The following is a 24,990-nucleotide window of genomic DNA, read 5'->3' as shown; positions in this document are numbered from 1 at the left end:
GATGAAGTTCTCTGTAGCTCCTGGGTCAAAGAAAATTAGGGCTTTCAAACCGTTGACTTTGCCATATGCTCGACACAATTCATTTGTACTTTCAAGGCGTATGCCATAGATATCAGGTACTAATCCAATGGCCGGTTTAGCTCGTTTGGCTGGAGATGGTCCTGGGTCTCTGTCGACCGTCGACGCGGAAGTCAGCTCCGCAGGTCTATCAGTGCGTTGGGGACAACCAAAATAGTTATGTCCTGTTAGAAAGCATCCAAAACATCGGCCTTCTTGTAGTAAGGTGTCTCGTTGTTGAGATGTCAAACGAGGCCTTTGTAGTTTCACGAGACTCTCGAGAATTTGTTCTTTGTTGGCGAGAGTTGTGGTTAGTGGCCGGAGGTTCTTCTGTGGTAAACTCTAGCTTTCCCTTCATCAATTTGTAGCCGACTGCGGCATGGTCCATAAGCTCTTGCATAGTAGAGACTTGCTTGGAGAGACAATATTCCTGCAATGGTGATGGTAGTCCAATGCTGTAGCGCTCACACTGGTCTGCAAAGGAAATGAACTTAAAGAAGGACACCGGAAGGTACACGTCGAGAAACCTTTGGTTATAGTCGTCCATGGTTTCGGTGGCAAGCATTTTCAAGTTGCCCCACTCTGCCAAAATCCGGCCTTCAAACATAGAAGTCATGTAACTGCGTGCAAAAACTGTCTTGAAAACTTACCAAGAAATGAACTTAAAAAAAGGACATGGGAAGGTACACGTCGAGAAACTTGCATTGGTCCACCAAGGAAATGAACCTAAAGGACACCGAAAGGTACACGTCTAGAAACCTTTGGTTATAGTCGTCCATGGTTTCAGTGGCAAGCATTTTCAAGTTGCCCCACTCTGCCAAAATCCGGACTTCAAACATAGAAGTCATGTAACTACGTGCAAAAACTCTCTTGAAAGCTTGCCAGGTCCTTGGAGCATGCGGTTGTGTCGCGATTGAACTCCACCATTGCATAGCATTATCTTTAAGAAATCCCACTGCTCGAGAAATCTTGGATTCTTCTGTATAGTTCCCCAAAGCATAGATGTTGTTTGCTGTAGGAACTGCAATGCTTTCTTGCGATCTTTCACCCCAGAAAAAGTGAAAAATTTGACTGTCATGCTACCATCTTTGAAATCTTTGGAATGGTTAGGTGCAGATCCTGGGTATAGATAATAAGGGTATCCATACGGGCTCCAACCATTGTAGCCCGGTGGCGGTGGTGGTGGTGGAGGTGGGGGCAATGGCGGCAAAGGTGGTTGCACTGGATCAAGGTCAGATGACTGCACCATATTCTTGAAAACACCCCCAACCGGAACAGACGGCTGAGAAGGTTGCCAGTTGGAAGCTCTTGTACTTTCTGAGGTCGGAGGAGGAGGTACCACCTGGGGCATCAGAGGGGGTAACATGTAGTTCAAAAATTGTTGAAAACTTTGCAGCATCGGAAGATTCTGCTGAGGATGCCGCGAAAGAATGTCGTGAAGCTCGTTGAGCAGAAACTACAAATATTATGCTGAATCCATGAATTCCATGTCTTGGGTTCTTTATGGCTTATGCCATGTAAGACATGAGCGGTGAAGACGGGAGTGCGCCTCATGCGCGATGAAGTAACGGTAGGAGTGGCTAATAAGTCAGGGGTCGAGACCCGAAGATACTTCAAATAACAATTTCTAGTAGTCTCTGGTTTGCTCTGTTTGCTCTTTTGTAGGATCGGTATGCTTTCAGAAAAGCACACGCGTGATGCTCCGATACCACTGTCACAAGACGGGCACCACGTGCTAATAGAAAAGAACAGATTGAACAGACTTTTAGCACTTCAATAACAACTGAACTGAGAGAGAGAGAGAGAGAGAGAGAGAGAGAGAGAGAGAGAGAGAGAGAGAGAGAGAGAGAGAGAGAGAGAGACGCGACACTGTAACAAACTTGGACACTCCAAGTCAAGAATCAATTGCGACAGCACCAAATAACCACTTTAAAACAATTCACAAATCACAATAGATTTTCACTAGCCCGCGGAGTTCCGTGCCTAGAGATATTGGCCCCGAAGACTGGCGCCCCTTTCGGTATTTCTTTATGTATTAATCAATCATCAAAGTACAAGAGAGCGGTTAGGGTTTCACTCTCAGACTTTGCTTCCAGATCCTCAGAGAAGTGAGGCCCTCACCACATATTTAAATGTTACAAGGGATGCCCAAAAGCTTGAAAGCAAAAGCAGATTCTCATTCTCTCTCAATGAGAGTAAAAATAAAGCAATTCAACTCTCTCTCTCATCCAATTATTTTCATAGCAAAAAGCCAAAAGCTGGGATTTTGCGTTGCTCAAAAATATTTTTTAAAAAAATAATAAATATTTTTTTTCCCCATCTCCGTGATGTCCGGGAATTAGGGTTTCTGGCAGAAATTAGGGTTTGCAAGAATTTTAGGGTTTTGGCAGAAATTAGGGTTTCTGTTGTCGGTAGCCACGTCATCACTTTGTGACATACCTCCTCTTGAAAGCATTGTAATCGACCGCGATTACGCCTGCAAAACCGACAAAAGCCATAAACCGTCTTAGCAGACACTGACTATTAGTACCTACGTACTAGGAACACACATCTAGCACATGTACCAAATCGACAGTCACATCACACGACATCACGGGACATCACTAGACATCACATGACATTCAACATTCATTCGAATCGTAGACCATGATTTATCGGCAACGTAGCTAGCAATCACATGTAGGTCCAATCGGGACCTCATCGATGTCCGATTGACTAACCCCTATTGCAACCATGTCTATTCGAGATCAATCAGACCAAAATGCTGCAGTCATTTCGTCTATCAGTTTCTGCACTTAAAAGAAGTCAAGACCAAATCAGTATCATAATCAGGAATTCCATTTCATAAAGTCATCCAGCAGAATACTGTCAGCTCTCAATATCCCTGAAGCTCAAAGAGACATTAGTGACTTTAGTATCAAAATCAAGGCACATGTTGACAAAGGAGCGGAGTAACTCCCCTCTTGTGCATCCCACTGCACCAGATCTTCGGCCAAGCTGAATTCGGGGTTCCGTTTGGAGTAGACTATGCTAAACCAAAGCATCGAGGTAAAGTTTCACAATCTGAGTTTCTGCTAGGTCCTCCTCCTCCATCCACTTCGCATCCAATGCAGGATAGTTCTTGAACTTAACCAAGAACCACCTTCGGACTTTACCTTTAGTCTCCGTATCCTTATGTGCCAAATCTGTTCAGGAACAAGGATCTCCTCATTTTCTTCCACTTCTGGTTGCTCATCAGGCTCCCTATCATCAGCCACATCACCCTTAAAAGGTTTCAAGAGACCCACATGAAATGCATTGTGAATCCTCCAAGTATCTGGCAGTTTCAATCGGAAGGAGACATCATTTATCTTTTCAGTAATCTGGAAAGGTCCGTAGTATCGCATACTAAGCTTTGGAAAAAGCCTCTCCTTTCCCTTTTTCTTTCTTAGGCGTGCCTTCTCACAACGTAAGAGCACCCAATCATCCTCCTTCAATTTCAAGTCGCGACGATGGCGATCCGCTGCCTTTTTCTGTCGTTCTTGAGACTTTTGCAAAGTCTCGCGAACCTTGGCAAAAGCCGTATCCAAATCTCGCGAATATTCATCCGCTTCAAGTATCTAATCTTTCGTGCTCAGGAAGGATGGGACCTTCGCAACACTTTCAACAATCTCAAATGGCGTCTTCCCCGTCGAAGAGTGTATCTTGTTATTGTAGGCAAATTCCACCAAAGGTAAGTTCTTTTCCCATTGAGTCTTCTGATCCGAGATACAAGACTTCAATAAATCTAAAACCACTGAATTGGCAATCTTAGATTGTCCGTCAGTCTGCAAGTGGAACGATGACGAGAACTGCAACCGCGTGCCAATGTTCTCCCAAATTGCCTTCCAAATCAAACTCATAAATCCGGGGTCTCTGTCGGAGACAATCGTCTTAGACGTGCCATGTAATCGGAAAATCATCGTGATCATTTTGTGTTCTCGGGAGATCAAAAATGAAATCCATTGCAATACTTTCCCAAGGGTGGGTGGGTATGGGTAAAGGCTGTAACAATCCATGTGCCTTATGCCTATCAAACTTGACCTTCTGGCATACTGCGCACAAACTCTTCCACATCCTTTTTGAGTCTCGGCCAAAAGACTTGTAAACAAGTTGATTCATTTGTGCAAATTCCAAAAAGGGAACACAAAGTAAGAAAGGACACGTGATTCGTCAAAACTGGTATTGTGAAAACCTGCTAATGTGGCACTTGCTGACACGGCAAAATTGTTGAGATAAATCTATACGGAATGACAACATGAACACAGTAGAGAACGTGGGATCCGTACAGCTAATGATGTGGCAGCATAGGTTGAAGTTGAGGAAGCCCCATGTGGGTTATTTTTCAAGCCAAGTTCCTTTTAGCTAGTCAGTTGCAAATATAGATGTCTTTAAGTTGCTTTTAGAATCGCTTTCGAGCCTCGAAAGCTACATGTGGCCAAATCTGCGAGTTGTAACTCAAATTATGTGACTGGTCTCACTCAACTATGTACACACAAATGTTGATTGATACAACAAAGGCAAAAAGGTAGAGACACCCATTCAAGGGCCAACACTCGCTGATAGGTTTTCTGCCTCCTACATCTTCTCCAGGTTCAAGTAAGAAACTGTATTTCCAATTCTCTTCCGATTGTGTTATAACTCTGTATCAACGTTTTCCCACTTGGCATGTGGTGCAGCCGGTTACAGTGGTATCAGAACTCATGAATTTTCTATTTCGGCAAGAAAATCTATCCTCAAATTTGTTACACAGTTGCGGCAAGCAAACCTATGCTTGCTACAAAGTTGCAACATGGAAGCAAAACCATCACCGTGTAAATGAAAGAAGAAGAAATTACAAAGCCACAATCTAAATAACGTCAATAGAGGAGAAGCAAAAGACTCAAGTGATTTCTATGGAGAATCGTAGGTTTTTTAGGTATAATAACAGAGGACAAAGGAAGCAAAGAAGTAGATTTGACTCCTTTAAAGTTTTTGACAAGTTTGACCAACAATGACCAGAAGCTGACCAAGGAGCATTGCAAACATCAAAAATCATCTATAAATTGTTCCATGGCTAAATATGGTCGTTTTTGCCATAGAAAGCAAGGAAAAAGAAAGGTTTTTTATGCTTTTCCAGTGATTCAAAATATTTCAAAACTCTCAAATAGGTCAGAATTTGAAGATGTTGCAGAAATCAAAGAGGATCTTGTCAATGAGCCCTGCACATTGATGCAAACAGATTTCAATTTTGACAACTATCAAAAATGAGGGTTTTCGGCAGAAAATTAGGATTTTTGCAAAAACTTCAACATATGTTCAATTGGTATCTTTGAATAATTTCTTTGGTTGTTTACGGATAACAAATAAAAAGCTTTCTTGGACATAGAAAGATGGGCATGCCACATACAAGCACTTTGGAAGAATATGGAGATTGAGATCCACCTCTATGGAAAAGTGGATATGTCTGTATTTTGAATTGGTTGGATACCTGTTTGAAAATCCGTTTGGATTTATTGTTCGGGCTTGCTTGAACTTGTTTGATTCTGATTAAACTTGTTTGGGCCTTTTGGAATCCGTTTGAACTTGTTTGACTGTGTTTGAATTTGTTTTGGACTTGTTGGATGATGAGACTCACTTTGAGCGGTGTTCCATGGTTCATTGACCCATCCTAGACGGTCTTATGACCCGCAAAACTCGTAGACAGACTTAAGACACAGTTGTGGCTAAGTGGTCTAGACCTGTTGTAATGGTTGGATGTTATCCACAACCTATTATAACCGTTATTGTGAATGGGTGGATAACATTCTAGACCCACAACCTACTGATGTCGCACTTGCAGACACCACAAAACTGCTGATGTGGACCTGTACAGACTACCAACGTGAAACCCACTGTAAAACGCGACAAAAAACACAAGATCCATACACTTGATGACGCAGCATTGTAGACTGAAGATGTGATAGCTAGCTACACCCAATTTTACCCCTAGTTATTTCACATGGTGTCAGCCACCTACAGGGCTGTTTAGTTCTTTCAACCATCGACCAAAGCTCAAAGTGTATATATCAATCATTCATGTTAAACGTTGAAGGCGATTCTCCACCTTGCAATGTTAAACAAACACATCCTTTAAAGCTAGCATGGGGGAGGGGGGGTTGAGTTTAAGCGCAGCTACCACAGGGGGGCAAAGGAATAGAGAGAACTCTGTGTCAAAACTTGAATTTGAGTTGAAAGGTTGCAGACTAAAGAAGTGAGGGAGTCATCTACTATTTGTAGTCTTTCCTCGTTGTGCTACATTTATGCGATTTGGAAGAGCCATAAAGAAAACACGTAACTAAGAAATCCACAAAAAACTTGTAGATCTGTAAGCCTTACTCACAAATTTAGCTTTGCAGCAGAATGGAAGTACACAATGCTGTAACTTTCTTTGATCAAAGGTTCAAATTCCTGCAAAACATCACACAACACCAATGAAGCCAAGCCGGAAGCCAAGTGAAATTGTGTTCTAATGAAAACCTGAAAAAATAAAAAAGTCACAAAAAATATTGTAATGTTGAGTTCATTTTAGACCGGAAAAACCTAAAGCATGTGAGAGCAAACATCCTAGCATTAGTGAACTGTGAAACAAACTTCCAATTGTGATGGCAATGATCAATCAACCTTTTACCATTTCTAGCCCTAACCAACCACAGACAAAAGAAAGCATGGAGCTTCACCTTGACAACATAGAGAAGAAATTGCTCCAAATCGAGGCATCTCAATAAAAAATGTGCCCCAACCACAATCATTACTCGATGTCCCTCATAATCAACTCCACCAGGGTACCTACAAATTGCATACAACTAAACTTACAATGGGAAAGCATCTAAACTTGAAGACTATCAGCAAGGACAGAACAAGTAAATCAATCTCTCTCTCTCTCTCTCTCTCTCTCTCTCTCTCTCTCTCTCTCTCTCTCTCTCTCTCTCTCTCTCTCTCTCTCTCTAGTAGATCAGCTTGGAAGTCAATTGCAAAGCACACCTCCCGGCAGTTGTACTTTGTGATCATCAATCAAGAATGAAATACCAAAACACGCACGGGTGACATGCACTGGGAGCGGAACTCTCTCTCTCTCTCTCTCTCTCTCTCTCAGCAAGAGCTTGGCCAGAAGGGGCTTCGCTCCACCTTGAAACCCTAGGGTTCGCAGGTGCCTCCATAGCTTTGAACCGCTCTGCAAGCTCCTCTACGCGCAGAAAGTCCTGTCCTACGCGCGCCCCGGCCACCCCCTTTTTTTGCATTTATCTACGCGTAGAAAGTCCTCATACCTCCTACGTTAAAGTTTTAAGTTAAAGTTTTAAGTTAAAGTTTTAAGTTAAACTTTTAAGTTTTGCCCTATTCTCAGTCCCTCACCCTAGTACCCTAGTACCCTACCCCACATTTGTGGCTCGGGTTCGATGGATCTGCCTACCGAAGGAGAAGGGCCGGGTGTAGATAGCTACACCACCCAAAAAAAAAAAAAAACAGCTACATTTAAACGGAGAAACAGAGATACTGTACTATCACCAGGATCCTTACGAGTTGGGAAAACCTCCAGGATACATGATGAGCTAATGATGGAGAAGGTCGAGGTGATGCTCAAATCAGAGCTAAACTATATGAGGGATGACATAAGGAAGGAAATGCACGCGAGCGCTGAGAGCTACAGGAACTCCATGTATGGAGACATGATGAGAGAACTAAGGAGAGAGATCCGCAGGATACAGAATGAGGAAATTCAGATCTTGAAAACGGAATTACGAAACCTAATCAAGGCCGAAGTAAATGTAACAGAATGCGTTATGCAAAAGAAACTCGATGAGGCAGTAGCAAGTTTTGAAGCATGGAGAACAAATATGGAAAAGCACATGGGGGAAAAAGATGCAATAATCGAGGAGCTAAAAGGAGAACTTGCGGCTTGCAAATCTGCAACTAAGGAGAAGGGAGACGACCAACCTTCGGTGCTGAAGGAGCTCGAGGACATGAAGGATCAGATGAAAGCTCTAGGGGAAGGAGATGAACAGAAATCGAAAACGGCATCTTCATGGGCGGAACGTCTTTTTAAGACACAAGAAAAGGTTGATGAAGCAGAGAAATGGATTGAGGATGCGAAGAAAGGGAAGGCCTAGATGCCCGAGACCACACCTACCTCCACCATTATTAATATGACCATTGAGGAAGAGCAGAAAAGGAAGAATCGGGCTCTGCATGTGCGGGTCACAGGAGTCAAAGACAAAGAGAATGTAGATGAAGTAGTGAAGGAACTGCTACAACGCATGGGCATCACACAGCCTACTCACACAAGTGCATGGAGAGTGGGCAAGAAAGGAATCGATGAGAAGGGAAACGTAAAGGATAGGGCACTTATTCTCCGCTCCCGAATATAGAAATAAGGAAAGAATTTCTAAAGAAGAGGCCAACTCTTAAGAAAACCGGTATTTTCCTGGGAGATGACCTTACATTGGCACAAGTGGCACACATGCAAGAGTTGATGCCAGAGATCAGGGCAGCAAGAGAAAAGGGGAAAATCGCCTTTTATAAAGGAGGGAAAGTAGTGGTTCTCGAAAAGCGCTCATCATGACGGTGCGAGACCTATGGGGCGACGCTCCGGATAGCGGCGTGGAATTGTAATGGATCATATAGGCTAGATGTAGGTGCCTTTGAAGACAGCTTTAGGGACAGAGACATAGTTTTCTACTCAGAGACACACCAGATACCGGGACAGCTTATGCCACATGTGAAGGGTTATTTATGGGAAACAGCTGGTCGACCAGACAAGAGATCTCTACGGGGTAGCCAGGGTTTAGGAGGAGTAGCAGTCTTATTTAAAGAGGAGCTGAAACCACTACTACAGATTATTAGGAAAGATGAGCAAACAAGGTATATGTGGGTGAGAATGAGAGCCGAGACAGGTAGATTTCTATATATCGCTATATGCTACTTCCCTCCAAGTACATCAGTCTACTCCTCACCTAAAGGACAATCCCCTTTCTCCATATTGAATAATGACATATGGGAGTTCTCTAGAGATGGAGACATTGTTCTCTTAGGAGACTTTAATGCCAAAACGGCCAACTCTCAAGCAGTATTCTATGATACTTCTGAGGAAATGCTCAGAGAAGTGAATTTATCACAGAGGGGGCTTACCAGAAACTCACAGGATAAAGAACACACTGAATATGGGAGACATCTCATGGAGATGGCAACTATACATGGTTTGGCCATACTTAATGGTCTAGAGAATTTCCCTTTATCTGGGGGATTCACATGCTTCCCGCACAGGCATGGGGCCAGTACAGTGGATTATGTCATGACTTCACCAAGCTTTATTTCTAGTATCGAGGACTTTAAGGTGGGACTCAGACCGGTTGGGATTGCATTCGATCATGCTCTCTTGACCTTATCAATCTCCTTCCAATACAATGCCTCTCAAGTACAAAGGAAGAAGACACACACAAGATATACTTTCACGCCAGAGACTGATTCAGTCTAAGTGGAAAAGATCTATAATAGGATGTGGGCAGCCGAGCCAGTATATACTGTAGAGGAGATTACTTCTCAGTTAACAGAGATACTACATGGAGCAGCACAAGAGGCATACCCACATACTCAACCTGATCAGAAGAGAGGATCTGGGAACATGCCTCAAAACAATTGGTATGACGAGGAATGCAGAGAGACGAGAACCCAGGTCCAAAAAGAGCTTACACTTGGGATCATCACATATAAGCAGTCTCGGATTGCTCTTCGGCGTATAGTACGTCGCAAGAAAAGGGCATTTTTGGCCAAACTGGAGAAGGATTTATATCAGCTCTTCTTGACTCAGGACTCACATGAGGCCTGGCGTTTATTTCACGAGCACTCACCGCCTCCGACAATTACTTCTCCTGAGATTTGGGGTCAATATGTAACATCATTATATATGGTATCTGGACAGCCTCCATTACAAGATCCGCTAGAGCCATGCCCTACTACTAGTACTTTCTTTACTACGGAAATGGTGAAAAAAGCCATTGATAAGATGAAGACAAGAAGAGCATATGATCATGATGGTTTAGTAGCAGAACATCTGATCCATGCCAGGGATCTACTTTTAGAAGTCCTTGCATGTCTGATCTTGGAAATTATCTACTATCGTACCTATTTTCAATTCAGGGGATCCTATGATACCCGGGAACTACTGTACCATTATGGTAGGTCACACATTGACCCGACTGTAAGCATCCATTCTTGAACAAAAATTGAGTAGATGGGCAGAGAATGAGGGCATAAGGGCAATAGGACAAGCTGGATTCAGAAGGGGTTATTCCACTTTAGATCATATTCTTACGCTCAGAGCCATTATTGAGGAAGGAAGAGCAAGCGGGAGAAGGATGTATTGTTGCTTTGTGGATTTTCGGAAAGCTTTTGATACAGTACCAAGGGCCAGATTGATGCGTAGGATGCAAGAGTTAGGGGTCCCCAAAGAGATTATTTGGGGGATCATGGCCTTATACGGGTCAGTAACTGGTTATGTACGTACTCCAGAAGGGGATTCCGACATTGTTCATTCCACTGTTGGAGTAAAGCAGGGATGCCCATTGTCCCCTACTTTATTTGGTATGTACATAGATATCAGATTACATTGATAGAGAGGGTGACAGAGGTGCTCAACTTGTAGGGTCATGGATCCCTTTGTTGTTGTATGCAGATGATATTGTATTGATAGCAAAATCACCAGATGGAATGCAGAGGCAGCTAGATGCATTACATAAATTCGCGGAGGACAGTGGACTGTCGGTAAACTTGGGTAAAACCAAAGTTATGGTGTTTAACACCACACCGCAGTGGGTTAGGAGATCGGCACCTACATTTGCATATGGCTAGGATACAGTAGAGTACACAGATGCATACACACACCTTGGTGTGGTATTTGCAGGACCGAAGTTTACTCTTAAGAAAGCAGCGAATGCTAGATCGTCCAGAGCCTCTACGGCCTTGGGAGGGTTGGAGAGGATGTGTTCACAAGTGCAGTTTCAGGAACCACGAACAAAACTTTGGCTCTTTGATACTGTGGTGGCTTCGGCTATGCTTTATGGGGTCCAGATTTGGGGACCATCTGTGGATCAGGATAATTGGAAGTCAATGGAGAAACCTTTGGTATCTATGATTTCCCGAATGATTAGAGCCAAGACCTCCGTACCACACGCGATTACCCGAGCGGAACTAGCTGCCCCTCCGATAGAAATTGAAGCTCTTACCAGATCAGTGTCCTTTATACATGGTTTGTGGGATACAAATAATTGCCGATATACGAGACTGGCCCTCGAATCCTCTCGACAATTAGCAATGAAAGGGGATACATCATGCTGGCATGCGCAACTGTCCTCATGGTTTCAGAGGCACGGGTTCAGTATGGAAAGATTACTCCCCTTCCAATTCTCTCTTGAGGCTCCATCACTGGCAATTACACGAACGGAGATTAATAAAATCATCCGTCAGGATCTTATACAGCTGGATACTAAGAGGACATGGGTAGACCCTACACAAGAATTGGGCACGAAGATGGCCGACTAAAAGAAAACTTCTTACAGCTATCTGAAGATGGATTTGTGATTCGCCCGAGCTACATGGATACCCACCTGTTTCATGGTTTGAGATGTCCTGTTGGTCAGATTCATACATCCTCACACCATCTGGAAATTGAATTTGGCAGATTTAGGGGAATCCCACCTGAGAGCAGAATTTGCAAGTTATGCAGAATGGAGCCGGAGACAGAATTACACTACATATGCCAGTGCACCGTATACTATGAGATACGTGGGCGTTTCCATTGCCTATTTAAAGAAGGCTTTGGACCTTTAGATAGAGTCATGCAATACCAAGATCAAAGATGCTTAGGCTTGTACCTACTGGAACTACATCGGCACAGGGATAATCTAATGAGAAGACAAAGAGCACTACAGCCTCACAGGCAGATCACAAATTTCTTCGGATCGAGAGAAGCAGGAGTGGAAGGAGAAGCAAGAGGCCAGCAGCCAGCACAAAGGAGTACCCACATTCATACCAAAGGCACCCTCATTGACAGGGCGATTGAGCTTAGGAAATCGAAACGACCACGACCGAGATGCAGAAGCACACTTCACCGGAGGAGACTCCAACAAAGGATTACAAGCATTCTAGCCAGACACCCAGAATGCTCCTAAGAAGTTTATTTAATACTTTGTATTTAGTTTTTCACATTTATTTTCACACTTTCACACTTAGTACTTTAGTACTAAGGTACCCAGACATTGTAACAGATTCACCACTTTTGTATCAGTTTGGTCTCATAGGTCATTCTGGCGTTTTGAAGACGTTTATATAACATTTCATTTCATTTCATCTCTCTCTCTCTCTCTCTCTCTCTCTCTCTCTCTCTCTCTCTCTCTCTCTCTCTCTCTCTCTCGTACCTGTTGCTGCACCACCCCGCGTACCTGTTGCTGCTGCTGTAGGTTCGCGACCAACTGCAGCTCCCTCCCGCGTACCTGCTGCTGCTCCACCCCGCGTACCTGCTGCCTTTCCCCACCCGCTGCTGCTGCTGCTGCAATTGGCCCCTGCTGTACTGCTGCCCACTGCCTACCTGCGTGCTGCTGATAGCTACAGTGCAGTGCACACAGAGCAAAAGAAAGTGCAGAGAAAAATACATATAGAGAGACTCTCATAGAAGATACCCGCCATGATTCAGCTGAAGTGAAGGACACAAGGAAGTGAAACAAACAAGCAAGAAAGATGGCGGCACACTTCATGGTCACAAGCAAGAGGATGACAGCCATTGAAAGAGAGTTGAAAGAATGCAAAGTTCACATGGAAGAGTGGAAGAAAGAGAAGAGCTCACTTGTTGAATGGAAAATGAGGGAGGAAAAGGCGAGGGAACTAGAGCGCAAAGAGTTCCGGGCTGAAAGTCAAGCTCTAAAAGGTAACATCTCAGCACTTCGGAAGGAACTGCCTGCGCTCCAGAAGTCCCAGCTGAATCCTTATCTTTGGTGGCCTGTTCTGACCCCTGTGACGCATCAGGAGCCGTTTTCACAAAGGGCTTCTTCGCTGAATTTTTCTTTTGCTGCCCTCCTTTATCACTGCTCGGAAATCCACTGTCCTCTCCTTTCAACAAGGCAAGACCAGTGTTCGCAACTTCCATAAGCTGAGTAAGGGTAGCCACTCTATTCTTTGTACAGTAATCGCGAAGCCCTTTAGGCAGCCCACAACAATACTTCTCTATCTGCTCTGTCAATGGCACAAATCTGTAGGAGGTCACTGAGAGTAATGCTTTACAAAACCTCCTATTGTACTCCAGCAAGCTCTTGCACGAAGCTGCCGTAAGCTGGTGCCAATCTGTCAGGACATCGGCTTCAAATTCATTTGATAGCCAAGCAGATGCAAACATTTGCTTGAAGTAAACCCAAGTGGCGGGTGCCTGTCCTTGCATTAACAATGTCGTCCACCATGTAAGCGCATTGTCCTTTAAGAAAGTGGCAGCTTTCCTGACCTTCGAGGCCTCTGTAAAATTCCCTCCCGCATAAGCTGTATCAAACTGCTGGAGGAAAGTGAGTGCCTTGGTCTTGTCCTCGAAACCACTGAAGGTACTGAACTTTACCGCTGCACCACCTTCTTTGTAAGCCTTCGGCTTCTCTAGTGCCCCCAAGTTGTCATACGGAATGGTCTGCAACATGGGCACTGTACTAGGCATGATCGGCACGCCTTGGCCATTCACATTTTGAGTAAGAGGTGCGATATCTGGCTGCTGTCCAGAAAAACCAGCCATGCCAAAATGACCCTGTGGCACCCCAAACTGGCCCTGGTTGCCGTGGAAACCTTGCTGCATGCCGATAGTACCATACATGGGGTTTGGCATGATGCCTTGCATACCCCCGAACACTGTTCCTGGCATGTACGGCTGACTTCCAGACGCATAACCAACCATACTTTGGAACACTGATCCACCCCCGAAATACCCAGGATGTACCGTGGGTGGTGGAAAAACTGAGTGCATAGCCTGGTATCCAGCTCCCTGTCCATTCAAGACAGCATGCTGGCTCTGAAAGGTGGCGGGCTGAACTGGCATAACCTGTGGATTAGGCGTTCTAGCCACCTGTTCAAGCACGGGAGGAACCTGCTTTGGAGCCCCCGACTCCGCAACATGCGAGTGTTCCCTTTCCTCCTGCGCCTCATGAAGTACCTGGGCTTGAGCTTCAACAAGCTCTGTACGCGGCGTAGGTTGCCTATTTTGATGTTGCACTGGTGGCGCTTGCAAGAATTCCATAAACCTCGGATTCTACACCAGCTGCGAAAAGACATTCACCGCGGCAACTAACTGAGTCTTAAACGCATCATCCTCAAGTTGCCCTGTCATAAAGCCCTGTACTACTGGAGGGACATTCACGTTGACAGGAGGTACAGACTGACGTGGCCGTGAGCTCTCGCCAATCTCAAAAACCATAGGAATCTCTTGCCTGTCCTTTGGAGAGGAACACTCTTCCATAATTCCCTTCCCCTTGTCGGCCATAGTGTAATCCCCGCGTTCTTGCACTGTGTGTCTTTACCCTGAACAATCCAGGCTCACTCTTTGAGGAAAAAGTGATTGATATCCCGGCAATGGAACCATGTAACCGGCCCGTAGGGCGGTAGGCGTTGGCTTTCACCCGAAATTCTTTACTTTATACACACACAGAGCACTTTGCAAAGAGAACCTGTAATGGGAATTAACACTTAATCACACACACAGCTCGGAAGCTAGAATGCTCCGAGCAGACGCCGACAACCTGTAGGCCCCAAAATTGGCGCCCCTTTCGGTATTTCTTTATTCTTTAGGAGGGTAAATTACAAGGTAAGGTCCTGGGAATCCTTCACGTGTATCCACCTAGATACCATTTGATTTGGCCAAATTTCGGCAGCATAACAACCCCAAAAACTTGCGCGAAACCAATTCCCCTGCTGGAACTCGCTTGCACTGTCGTATACCCTCTGATTCCTGTCCAAAAACAGTAAATTCAGCACGTTGTATTTACTGGTTTTTGCCCTGTTTTCAGCCCCAAACAGTCCCCTAACTGTCCTTTGCCAGTGGGGCACGATTCCCAATGATCCTGGCGTCCGTATGGCTGAAAAACAGTGAATTTACAGCGCATACACAGCGCTGATTTTGCACCTGTACGGTGAGGTTATGACCCTCACCAGTGCCTGCTTTGGAGCAGCAGTTAGCTACCCCTGTTCCTGCTCAAGGAGGCTCTTGCCTCAGCACAAAAGCATGAACCCACACAACTGTACATCAGTCAAATGAGTAGCCCTCTTGTGGGGCATCACATAACTGCACGTAGGGGAGAGAGAGAGCAGTGTGTAGTGTGCAGGGCATCACTCCTAGCACCACACTGTACATGAGAGGGAAAGAAAGCACTCCATAGCTCTTAACCTGTGACAGGTTGCAAATGAGGCTTCTCCCAGCATAAAAATCAGCGCCCATTTTTTTGCAAGAGGAAAGTTCACCAAAATGTGACACTTGGCGCATTTTCAAGCATTTTCCCGTTTCGGGTTTGCCGCTTAAAAATATCATGACCGGTTGCCCAGTTGACTTCGCGGCAGAGCTATAAAATGTTCCCCTAGTCATACCGGAAGTAATGACGTGAACACATTTCACGGCCCAAAATAGCAGTTCCCTAAATTTTAGGAGATGCTTTCGTTGGGCTCCCACTGGTCTTCTGACCATCTATCCTCATTGGGACCGCATCCAAAAGTGCAATGTGGCCCAACTGTCGGATACTTTTTGTTGGAAGTCCCACCTTGACTTTACGCCTTAATTGAGTTCACTTCCTAGCATCCACCAACTTGCTAAGTGCGACGGGGGGACCTATATGATCTTGCTCTGAGCCTAGACATCCTCTTACCATACGAATTCCAGTGCCGACCACTTCCCGTCTGCGGGTGAATCTACCGTTCACATTGGCCATACAATGTCCGACCGTTTGCTACTTCAAAAAGAGGGTCTCAAAACAAATAAAATAAACCCCATTGGAAAGAAACCAACAACCAAGGTTAGCAGTTGCCACATCTCTGTGACATGGTTAATAACTGCCACGTCCTCGTGACAGAAGTCATTGAATATCTGCTAGAGGAATTCATGGTCATACATAGGAAATCTGTTCCATACCATCCACAGGCAAATGGACAAGCTGAGGCCACAAATAAAACACTATGCACGGTTCTCACTAAAATAGTGTCAGAGTCAAGAACAGATTGGGATCAGCAGCTACACTCAACACTATGGGCATACAGGGTAGCTTACAAAACATCGATAGGAACAACACCGTACAACATGGTGTTTGGCCTAAATGCTATACTACCCATAGATTTTTTAATTCCAACTCTACGAGTAGCGAAACGCTTAGAATGGACAGGGCATGAGCTCTCTTCAAGAATAGATGATCTTGAAAAGCTAGATGAACTCCGCTTGAGAGCTGTAGCTTCAATCTATGCTAAAAAGAGAAAACAAAAAGAGTTTTTTGACAAGCATGTGCGCACTAAAGCGTTCAAAACAGGTGATTATGTACTTGTTTATACTTTGAAGCAACATACCAAGAAAATTAAAAAGCGAGGCATGGGACCCTTTGTGATTAGTGATCTATCACAAAGTGGAGCTGTCAAGCTTGCTACATTAGCAGGTGAAGAAATGCCGAACTGGATTAGTGGATGTCGATTGAAGAAATGTCATCTACCACTTTCACAGGATATGCTTCAACAAATTCATCAAAGAAAACAACGAATGAAAGAAAAACAGAGAGTACGAGAAGAAGCTCAAGCAGAAGCAAAAGAACGCATTGCAAAACGAAGACTTCTGTGACAACAACAACACAGTGGAGCGCCATTGCGAATCAATGCCGTTCGAATAACGCAGTTGGATGAAGACACAGTGGAGTCAATAATTGCAGTCAAAGTGGGTACCAATCAAATTGAATCGACAGCATTGCTTGATTCGAGAGCTCAAGCAAATTTGATCTCTTACGGATTATACCAACAGCTCAAATCTGCAGACCAACTTCATCCTACTCCTCAAGTGCTGGAAAGTAGTATATCACACTCGTTGACAACATTGGGCTGGACTATATTGCATGTACAAGTACATCAATATATTTACCCACAAAAATTCTATGTGGTGGAGGATGAAAGCACACAACACCCAATGATGTTGGGACAACCTTGGCAAAAAGAGTACAATGTGCAGACAGATTGGAATGCGAATGCAGTCAAAATTCAGCATGCACAAGAACACCAGGTGATAGCCTTTGTTCAACAATACCGGAATAATCAGCTGTGCAAGCAATGCAATCACTGGAAAAAGAGCCAAAAACAAGAATGCCACCAAAGAACAACATGATACCCAAGACCAACAGACAGGTAAAAGCACATACATACGAAGTCACCGACTGCAGTGCAAAGATCTAGGTTACCAAAACAAGGAAAACAAGTATGGATGCGGAAGGATAGAAATGACATGGCAGACAAACAACAATGCAACGAAAGAATTCAACCGAAGCAGATAGTTCAACCAAAAACCAAGGGCATAAAACAGATATGGATCCTAAAGAAAATGCTCAGCAATAACTCAAATGTCACTCGCATTTGGATACCCAAAAAAAAGCAAAAGGAACTCCCTTCAGTACAAGCAACAACCGAAAACAGACAGCTGCGTTTGAACAAGGACAACCGACTTATGTGGATGCCAATCCGCAACAAACCAGTGGCCACAAAGGAAGTAGCACAACATCTACAAAAACCGGCAAAAAAAAGCTACCAATGGAAAGCAAAGGAAATACGGTCCACGGCCATTCGGGCCAAGCCAATCCTCTCCATAGAAACAGCTACGACTATATCAACAGTAGCGGCAAAGCAATTGCCTGTGGCAAAAAAGACAATTAAACAGAGAGCACTAGAGTTACAGCTGTTACTTGCAAAGAAAACAAGAAACCTCGACGACGAATGCCAATAAGCATCTTGCTTATTCCCTTCTCTTGCACAGCATTAATTTTTCCATGCATTGACCGAGTATGCATAAAATAGGGCCACAATAATCGGCCAAGCATTAACACAAATTTTTCAACCTATGCACGGCACATACCCGAGGCGATACCTTGTCGTCCGGGAGGACTCCGGCTAGGAGGGAAGGAGGCATTCTCAAATGCGGAACCAATAGAAAAAAGAGCAAAAAAGGGCATGATTTTCGACTATTTTAAGGGGGGTTGTTCGATTGCGAAATTTTCTGGACTAACCCAAGTATATATGCCCTTATACAGCATGTATCTATAGGTATATGGGGCCAAACGCCAAATCAAGCCCCTAGGTGTGTGTACATAAGTAAAAATAGCCATTTTTCGGGCAAAATATTGGTAAAACGGAGAAATCCAACCATAAAAAATGCATGTGAGTGTATATAATGTTTTGCGGTGATGTTTGTAATTTATTATGATTTTTGGAGATTTTCTGGGTTTGATTTGCTATTTTCCTTTTAATTTTGCTAATTTTCGGCAAAAAAACTTCAAAAATACAAAAAGCAGGTGAAAAACGGTCGTAATGGAAAACAAAAAATATGGGGATGATCAGTGACTATAGGACAACCTATGGTACAGTGGGAGTGCAATTATGAGACTAGAGCGGAAAACGTGTTTTGGCTATGTTTTGACCGAAATGCCAAATTTCTAGTAAGAAAAGCAAATGGAGTCCAAAATGGAGTCCAAATCAAGAAATTTTTGAGCCTAAACCGCATCTCACAAGATCTCGGGAACACATGTCAAATTTCATGAAAAGTGGTTCGGGAACCTCCATTATAAGAAATTTTCACCTCATTTTTAGCTCATTCTCACTATTGACCTTTTGAAGAGAGCTTCTGCCACCTAGAGCGAACGGAACTTCCAGCAGCTTCTACGACGCGCACGACTACCCAACGAGCTTCAGACATGAGAGGTAGGCTCACCACCTTGAGCTTTTCGCGCACGTTTGTCGTTTTGTCACGAAAACTAGCGTAGGGTTCACACACAAAGCGGGCGGTAGAGACCTACAAGTAGATATGGCGACCTAATGGCTAACCCAAAAGCAACGAAACTTCATCGGCAGCTTACCCTAGCATAGGAGACCAGTCTTGGATATCCAAAGGCAGTAGAAAACCATCGGAAAAAACCCTAATTCCTAGAATCCCGCAAGAGGCCACCAAATAGGAAATCGGCGAAAAGGCTCCCAAATGCTACCAAATTTCATGGGTAGGAGCATCTCGACATGCTCGACAAGTCTATGTGACGCACATGACCAAAAAGTGACTCGAAGCGGCACTTAACTTCAGAAACGGCATTAGACACACAAAGCGTCAAATTGCTCTCGCGGCCAAACCGTATGCCCGTTTGCCACCAAACTTCACGAGCGGCTTTTCTAGACCATCAACAACCAAGTCCTACGGTGGTAGAACACCACAAATCATCGAAAATATGTAAACGTAACCACGGGTACTTCTAGAGCGACAAATTGCCAAATGAAGCTCCGGTGAAGCCAAAGTCGACAAAAACCATACGACAAGGATCCCCAGGGGATCCGGAAGCTATGGAGACCAACATTAAGAAATTTCATCGCCAAAAAGCACTTCAAAAGTCAAAAAACGGCTCGGAGGCTCTGAAGTCCACACAGGGAGTTATTCTCTATCTATTTGACTTTTTTGTTGAAATTAGGCTTGAAAGGGACTCAGGGGGACTAAGGGCAGGCACTGGTGGCACAATCCATCAAAAAATCATCAGGAGATATCCTACGCGTAGGATGTCTCAAGGGCATTTCTGGGCACAGATCCCAACATTTTTCATCATACACATTTTTTGAGTGACCTTTACATGCTATCCACCAAGTCTCATCACATTTGGACCAAAATTGACCTCATCTGCATGAAAAAACGCAAAGTTAGGGCATAGAGGCAATAATGGGCCATAGACCTACCAAATCTTGTCCAAATCACACGAAACTTGCACAACACATTCACAAGCACATCACCAACCAATCTGTGTGGTCAGAAGCAAAAATTGGTAAAGTAGACATCCTACGCGTAGGATGTCTATTTGACATTTTTGGCCTACAGAGGATGTTTGTTCATTCCAGATCCAATCCCATCATCATCAAGAGCTCATATACCAATTTTGAAGCCATTCTAATCATTTTTGACCCCCAACACCTTCAAGATACACTTTTTGAGCCCAAAAAACACTACACAGGCTCTTACAAGCATCAATCCTTGTCCAAATCCAAATCTAAGAGCATAGCCATGTTCCATAGACCAAGGACTACCCACAGAACAAATCTCATGTCATTTTGATGAAAAAGACATCCTACGCGTAGAATGTCTCCAGCATAATTTGGACCTTCTGTGCAAAGAGTGACATCATGGAAGCCAATGCCATGGTGCAATGAGCCCATATACTAATTTTCAACCCATTTGGACATCAATTGCTAGCTGTTATGGACTTTCTACCCAATTTGTGACCTAAAGTCTGAATCAACCCAAAACATCCACTTTTTGATATCCAAATCCATATCCAAGCACATAGCCATGTTCCATAAGCCATGCAGTACCAGCATGTCAAGTATCAACTAATTCATGATGAAAAAGACATCCTACGCGTAGGATATCTAAATGGAAATATTTGGCCAGATTTGCACTGTGAGCACATGCACTGTTTCACTAGTTCCTTTTAAGCTTTATTTTCAATTTTCAAGTCATTTGGATAGTTAAAACTCAATTTCTCAGCTAATCTGGAAAAAACGCTAACTTCGGACTACTGAGTGCAACAGGATCTATGGCAGCCGCGAAGTCACCGGCAAAGAAGAAAAGAATGACCATTAAGGACTACCTAGAAGAAGTGGAGCCCTTGTCATACCAAAAGGAACACTAAAGCCCACCAGCACATGGATCCAGGAAGATCTGTTAGAGTCCAACGACCTAAAGATCTACCAAGGAGTGTTCAAAGACACTGAAGGGAATGTGATCGAGCTACCAATGCTGCCGCGAGAACTCAATAAGTTCGTAAGAAGCAAGATGGCCGGGTACTTGGAGAAGATTGATCTCCACAACTATTTTGAAGCAGTGCCGGTAGGGGTGGACATAAAGAGAGTCTGGGTGTTTGTAACAACAATAAAAGAAGATGGAGTGGCTAGAGTAACCGATCTACAAGGCAGGCCAGAAACAGAAATAATCATCACTGAGCAAGTTGTAGCAGATGCACTAGACCTCTCCAACAAGGGGGATAGTGTAACTAAAAGAAGGGATGATGTCAAGGTGTATAATGAGAAGAAAGGAAACTACACTTTTGAAGATATTGTCAACCCAAGAGTGGCAATCATGAGTCAGTTGTATAACCAATACTTCCACATGTGTACGAAGCGGCCATAAAAGTGCAGAATGCCGCCAGGTGCAATTGCCACGACATTCACTTGGGCAATGATGAAGAGCACTCCAAAGATAATCAACTATGCAGCATATATACATGACAACCTAGTGAAGATGCGTAACAAGAAGCCAACGTATATTGTGCCAGGAGAACTAATCACTAAGGTGATTTATGAGGCATTGCACGCAAAAGGAAGATGGCCTGACCCCCCGTCTCAGAACGACTGGCTGAGGCTAAAAGAAGACAAAGAAGACGAGCCACAAAGAGCACCAAGCGTGGCCACAAGACTGAAAAGAGGGCTAGAGCCTGTTCAAGAAGAGCAGCCAGAACAAAAGAAAGAATTTGCCCCAGTGCCTGCAAAAGAGACAAAGTCACAAAAAGCGGCAAGACTAGAGCGGCTGATGGAGAGCTTCCGAGCACAAAGAGCCCTTAAAGGTGATTTGAGTGAACTCTGGAAGCCTTCTCTAGAAGCAATGTCGGGATCCTCCCGAAGAGTGCAAAGGGACAGATTCGAGGATTATATCAAAAATTTTGAGATTCTTGATGCCGCATCAGAAAATATACCGCATGTACCTTTCACATAGGAGGAAATGGAGCAAATACGGCAGAAACTGCTAGAAGAGCAAGAGAGCCAAGAGAGAGAAAGAAAAACAAAGGCAGACAGAGATCTAAAGAAAAAGCCTACATCTCTACCGGCCAGCCCACAGCCCTCACCACCTCCTAGCAGCCCTCCACAAGAAGATAAAGACGCTGAAGACAAACCAAAAGAACGAGAAGAGACCAAGCAAGAGCAGAGCCACTAGCCTAAACCAAAGGAAGAGGCTAAGCCTCGAAGTGGGCAACAAGAGCCAAATGATTCATATAACACATTTTTTGACCTGCTAGCTGCAGGATACACAAAAGAAGAGGCTGCCACAGTCGCATTCGACTTGGCAAGCACAGGGCCTAAAGAACAAATGCAAGGCATCAGGTTAGTAGAACTAAAAGAAATGGCCACAGATACAGTGGACCTGCACCCGCCCTCCAACGATTGGGATGTGGTGATGACGAAGCTAACCGGGTTAAGAGCGCAGTCCATGGCTTCAAAAAGTGAGATGGCATCCCTCAAGGCCACTAAAGTGAAGATAAAGATGGAAGTAGACTCTTTGCAAGGACAAAGTCAAAGGCAGAAAGAGAGAGAAGCGCAGCTACAGGCCAGCCTAGCAAGGGCATTGCAAAGATGCCAGACAATGAAGGAAGAAAATCAAGCAGCAGGACAAAGAATGCAAGGAGTTGAAGAGGAATGTTAGCAACTCAGCAAATCACTGATAGATGCCGAGAGGGAAAGGGATAACCTGACCCTACAGCTGGCTGAGGAATCTAAAGAATTTGAAGCCATGAGAAACGCCAAAGAAAAGGCGGAGATAGATCAAGAAGCCAGCTAGGATGAGGTCCTTGAGCTCAAGGACCAGCTCAAAGTGAAAGATCAAACCATCCAGAGGCTGCAGGCATCCCCTGCCAGAGTCAGAGCTACTAGCTCGACTCACATCTCTACGGAAAGTCAACTTTATGAAGAACACATGCAAGAACTTCAGAAGAGCTGACTCTAGAGAAAAAGCAAAGATTGATAATGGCAGAAGGGTCTATTGTCATGCAAACACGAATGGAAGAAGACCAAAAAGCCCTGCAAGAAGAATTAGAAAGTATCAAAAGAAAGCTCGAGGAGGCGGAGAGGATAAACGCCGAATTGAACGACCTCCTCGTAAATATAGGCGAAGAAGCTGAAACAGAAAAACAAAAACTCCTAAAGCAGATTGAGGAGCTGAGAGGACAGCAAACCGGAGAACAGGAGGGCACAGGGCCAGCAGCCAATGAAGACATAGATCTAGAAAATGTGGCAGATCCGGTAGACACACCTATGCAAGAGGAAATCCTAGAAGGATCCTCTCAAGAGCCACAAGATCTAACACAGGAGGAGGAAGAGAAGCTGCGTAAGGCAATAGAGGTGGAAATCAGAGACAACAAAGGAAGCCTTGGAGTGGGAGCAGAGGGTTTTCAAGTCCATGACCATCCAGAAGATTGACGCCAGCAACCTCAGGCGCGAATGGCTTCAACCCTCTCTCCCATATCCTTTGTTGAAATATGAAGCAGCCACCATCAATAAGCGGATAAGAGAAGAGCCGACCGTACCACTCTACAACGCAGATACCTCCCAACCAGAAGGGGTCAGGCTAATTGTTGACCCTCAACCAAAATGGAGGAAGGCTTGGCTAACAAAGTACCCACAATACCTAATCCATTTGGTAGAGGCACCGAAAAATATCAGAGACAACCTCAGCTTTTGTCGTCTACCAAGGATCAGGAGGTGGAAAGCCCAGGAGATCTTACAAAGGAGCCAACCCACTTGGCTGAATTACCCTAAGCTGCCGGGCTTGAAGGCAGGTGAGAGAATAAGTGTCCAATACATGGTGAAAACCCTAACGGACGCCATCAAATTGTTCACTGGCTCACCTGACCTTATGTGCATCATGATGAAGAAAATTTGCAAAACCCTTTTAGTAGTATTTGAGACATTCAAGCCAGGCCAGGTGACAGACAGTATCTTCTTCTTCCAAGATACTTACAGATGCGCCTATGATCTGTCTGGTCAGCCTTCCAAGGAGGTGATACATGCGTTGTATCAAAGGATAATGTTTTTACCATCCTATCACCTCCAGGCCTTTGAAGAAGCGTTCTACACTGGCTTCTTCACAATAAACACTGATATTTTCGGCCCAACAATGATGAATCTGCATGCAAGATACGAATCACTGATCAAGATGCGTGAAACCATACGATAAAGAAGCAGCTCAGCGGCCATGTCGGGGACGACATGAGCAAGGAGGGGGGGAGTGTTAGAAGCTGGACACACTCCACGGCAACTAACTACTCGGAAAATTATTATTTTTTGTAATTATTCATTTATTGAGGAAACCTCATTTTTCACTTTGTAAATATTGGGACTAACAGAAGTTTCCAGATTGTATCCCAGTTTTGATAGTTAGATAGAGTAGTCGGTTGATTTGGAACTTTAGGGTTTGAGAATTATAAGGTATATATACCACTTTTTGGCATTTAATGAAAAACCTTTTTGTCATTTTTAAAAAACAAGTTTTGAAGTCTGCGAGTGAGCGTACTGTATACGAGAGAGAGTGTAAGGTTCACCTTGACGCTACGTGTGCACCGGTGGTCGGAATCGAGTGCTGAGAAGTGCAGCGTGTTGCCCCCGACGAGAGCTACGCGCCGATACCTACATTGCGCGCGTACGGTCCGGTTTTGCGAGCTCCTTCTACGAGCTTCATTTGGTGATTGGGTGAGCATACGTTGTCCGATTTTGCATTGCAGCATATCCACGCGTTCACATTGAGTAGAGCTACACATTAGGCACTTTAGATTTTGGAAACGAAGACCTGTAAATTTCGGTCAGACATCCTACATGATTTTGCACCGGCTGTTTTGGGTTGGGATTTTGGTTCATAGA

The 24,990-nt window shown here is 44.3% G+C and overlaps 1 protein-coding gene across 1 annotated transcript in view; it reads right to left on the bottom strand.

Moving 5' to 3' along the window:
- LOC147425195 (uncharacterized) overlaps window positions 1-24,990 on the bottom strand; it is a 91,582-nt gene that overhangs the window by 4,606 nt on the left and 61,986 nt on the right. The window contains exons 9-10 of the mRNA XM_086499434.1: window positions 6,774-6,882; window positions 6,437-6,504 (exon numbers count right to left, since the gene is read on the bottom strand). Of these exons, the coding sequence (XP_086355560.1) occupies window positions 6,437-6,504; window positions 6,774-6,882 (177 nt within the window). The remainder of the gene's footprint in view (window positions 1-6,436; window positions 6,505-6,773; window positions 6,883-24,990) is intronic.

This window comes from Adiantum capillus-veneris, chromosome 25 (assembly GCF_014529385.1).
Source record: "Adiantum capillus-veneris isolate H3 chromosome 25, ASM1452938v2, whole genome shotgun sequence".
Classification (NCBI taxonomy): domain Eukaryota; kingdom Viridiplantae; phylum Streptophyta; class Polypodiopsida; order Polypodiales; family Pteridaceae; genus Adiantum; species Adiantum capillus-veneris.
The sequence above is the reverse complement of the archived record's forward strand: the minus strand, read 5'-3'. Positions and strand labels throughout refer to the sequence as shown.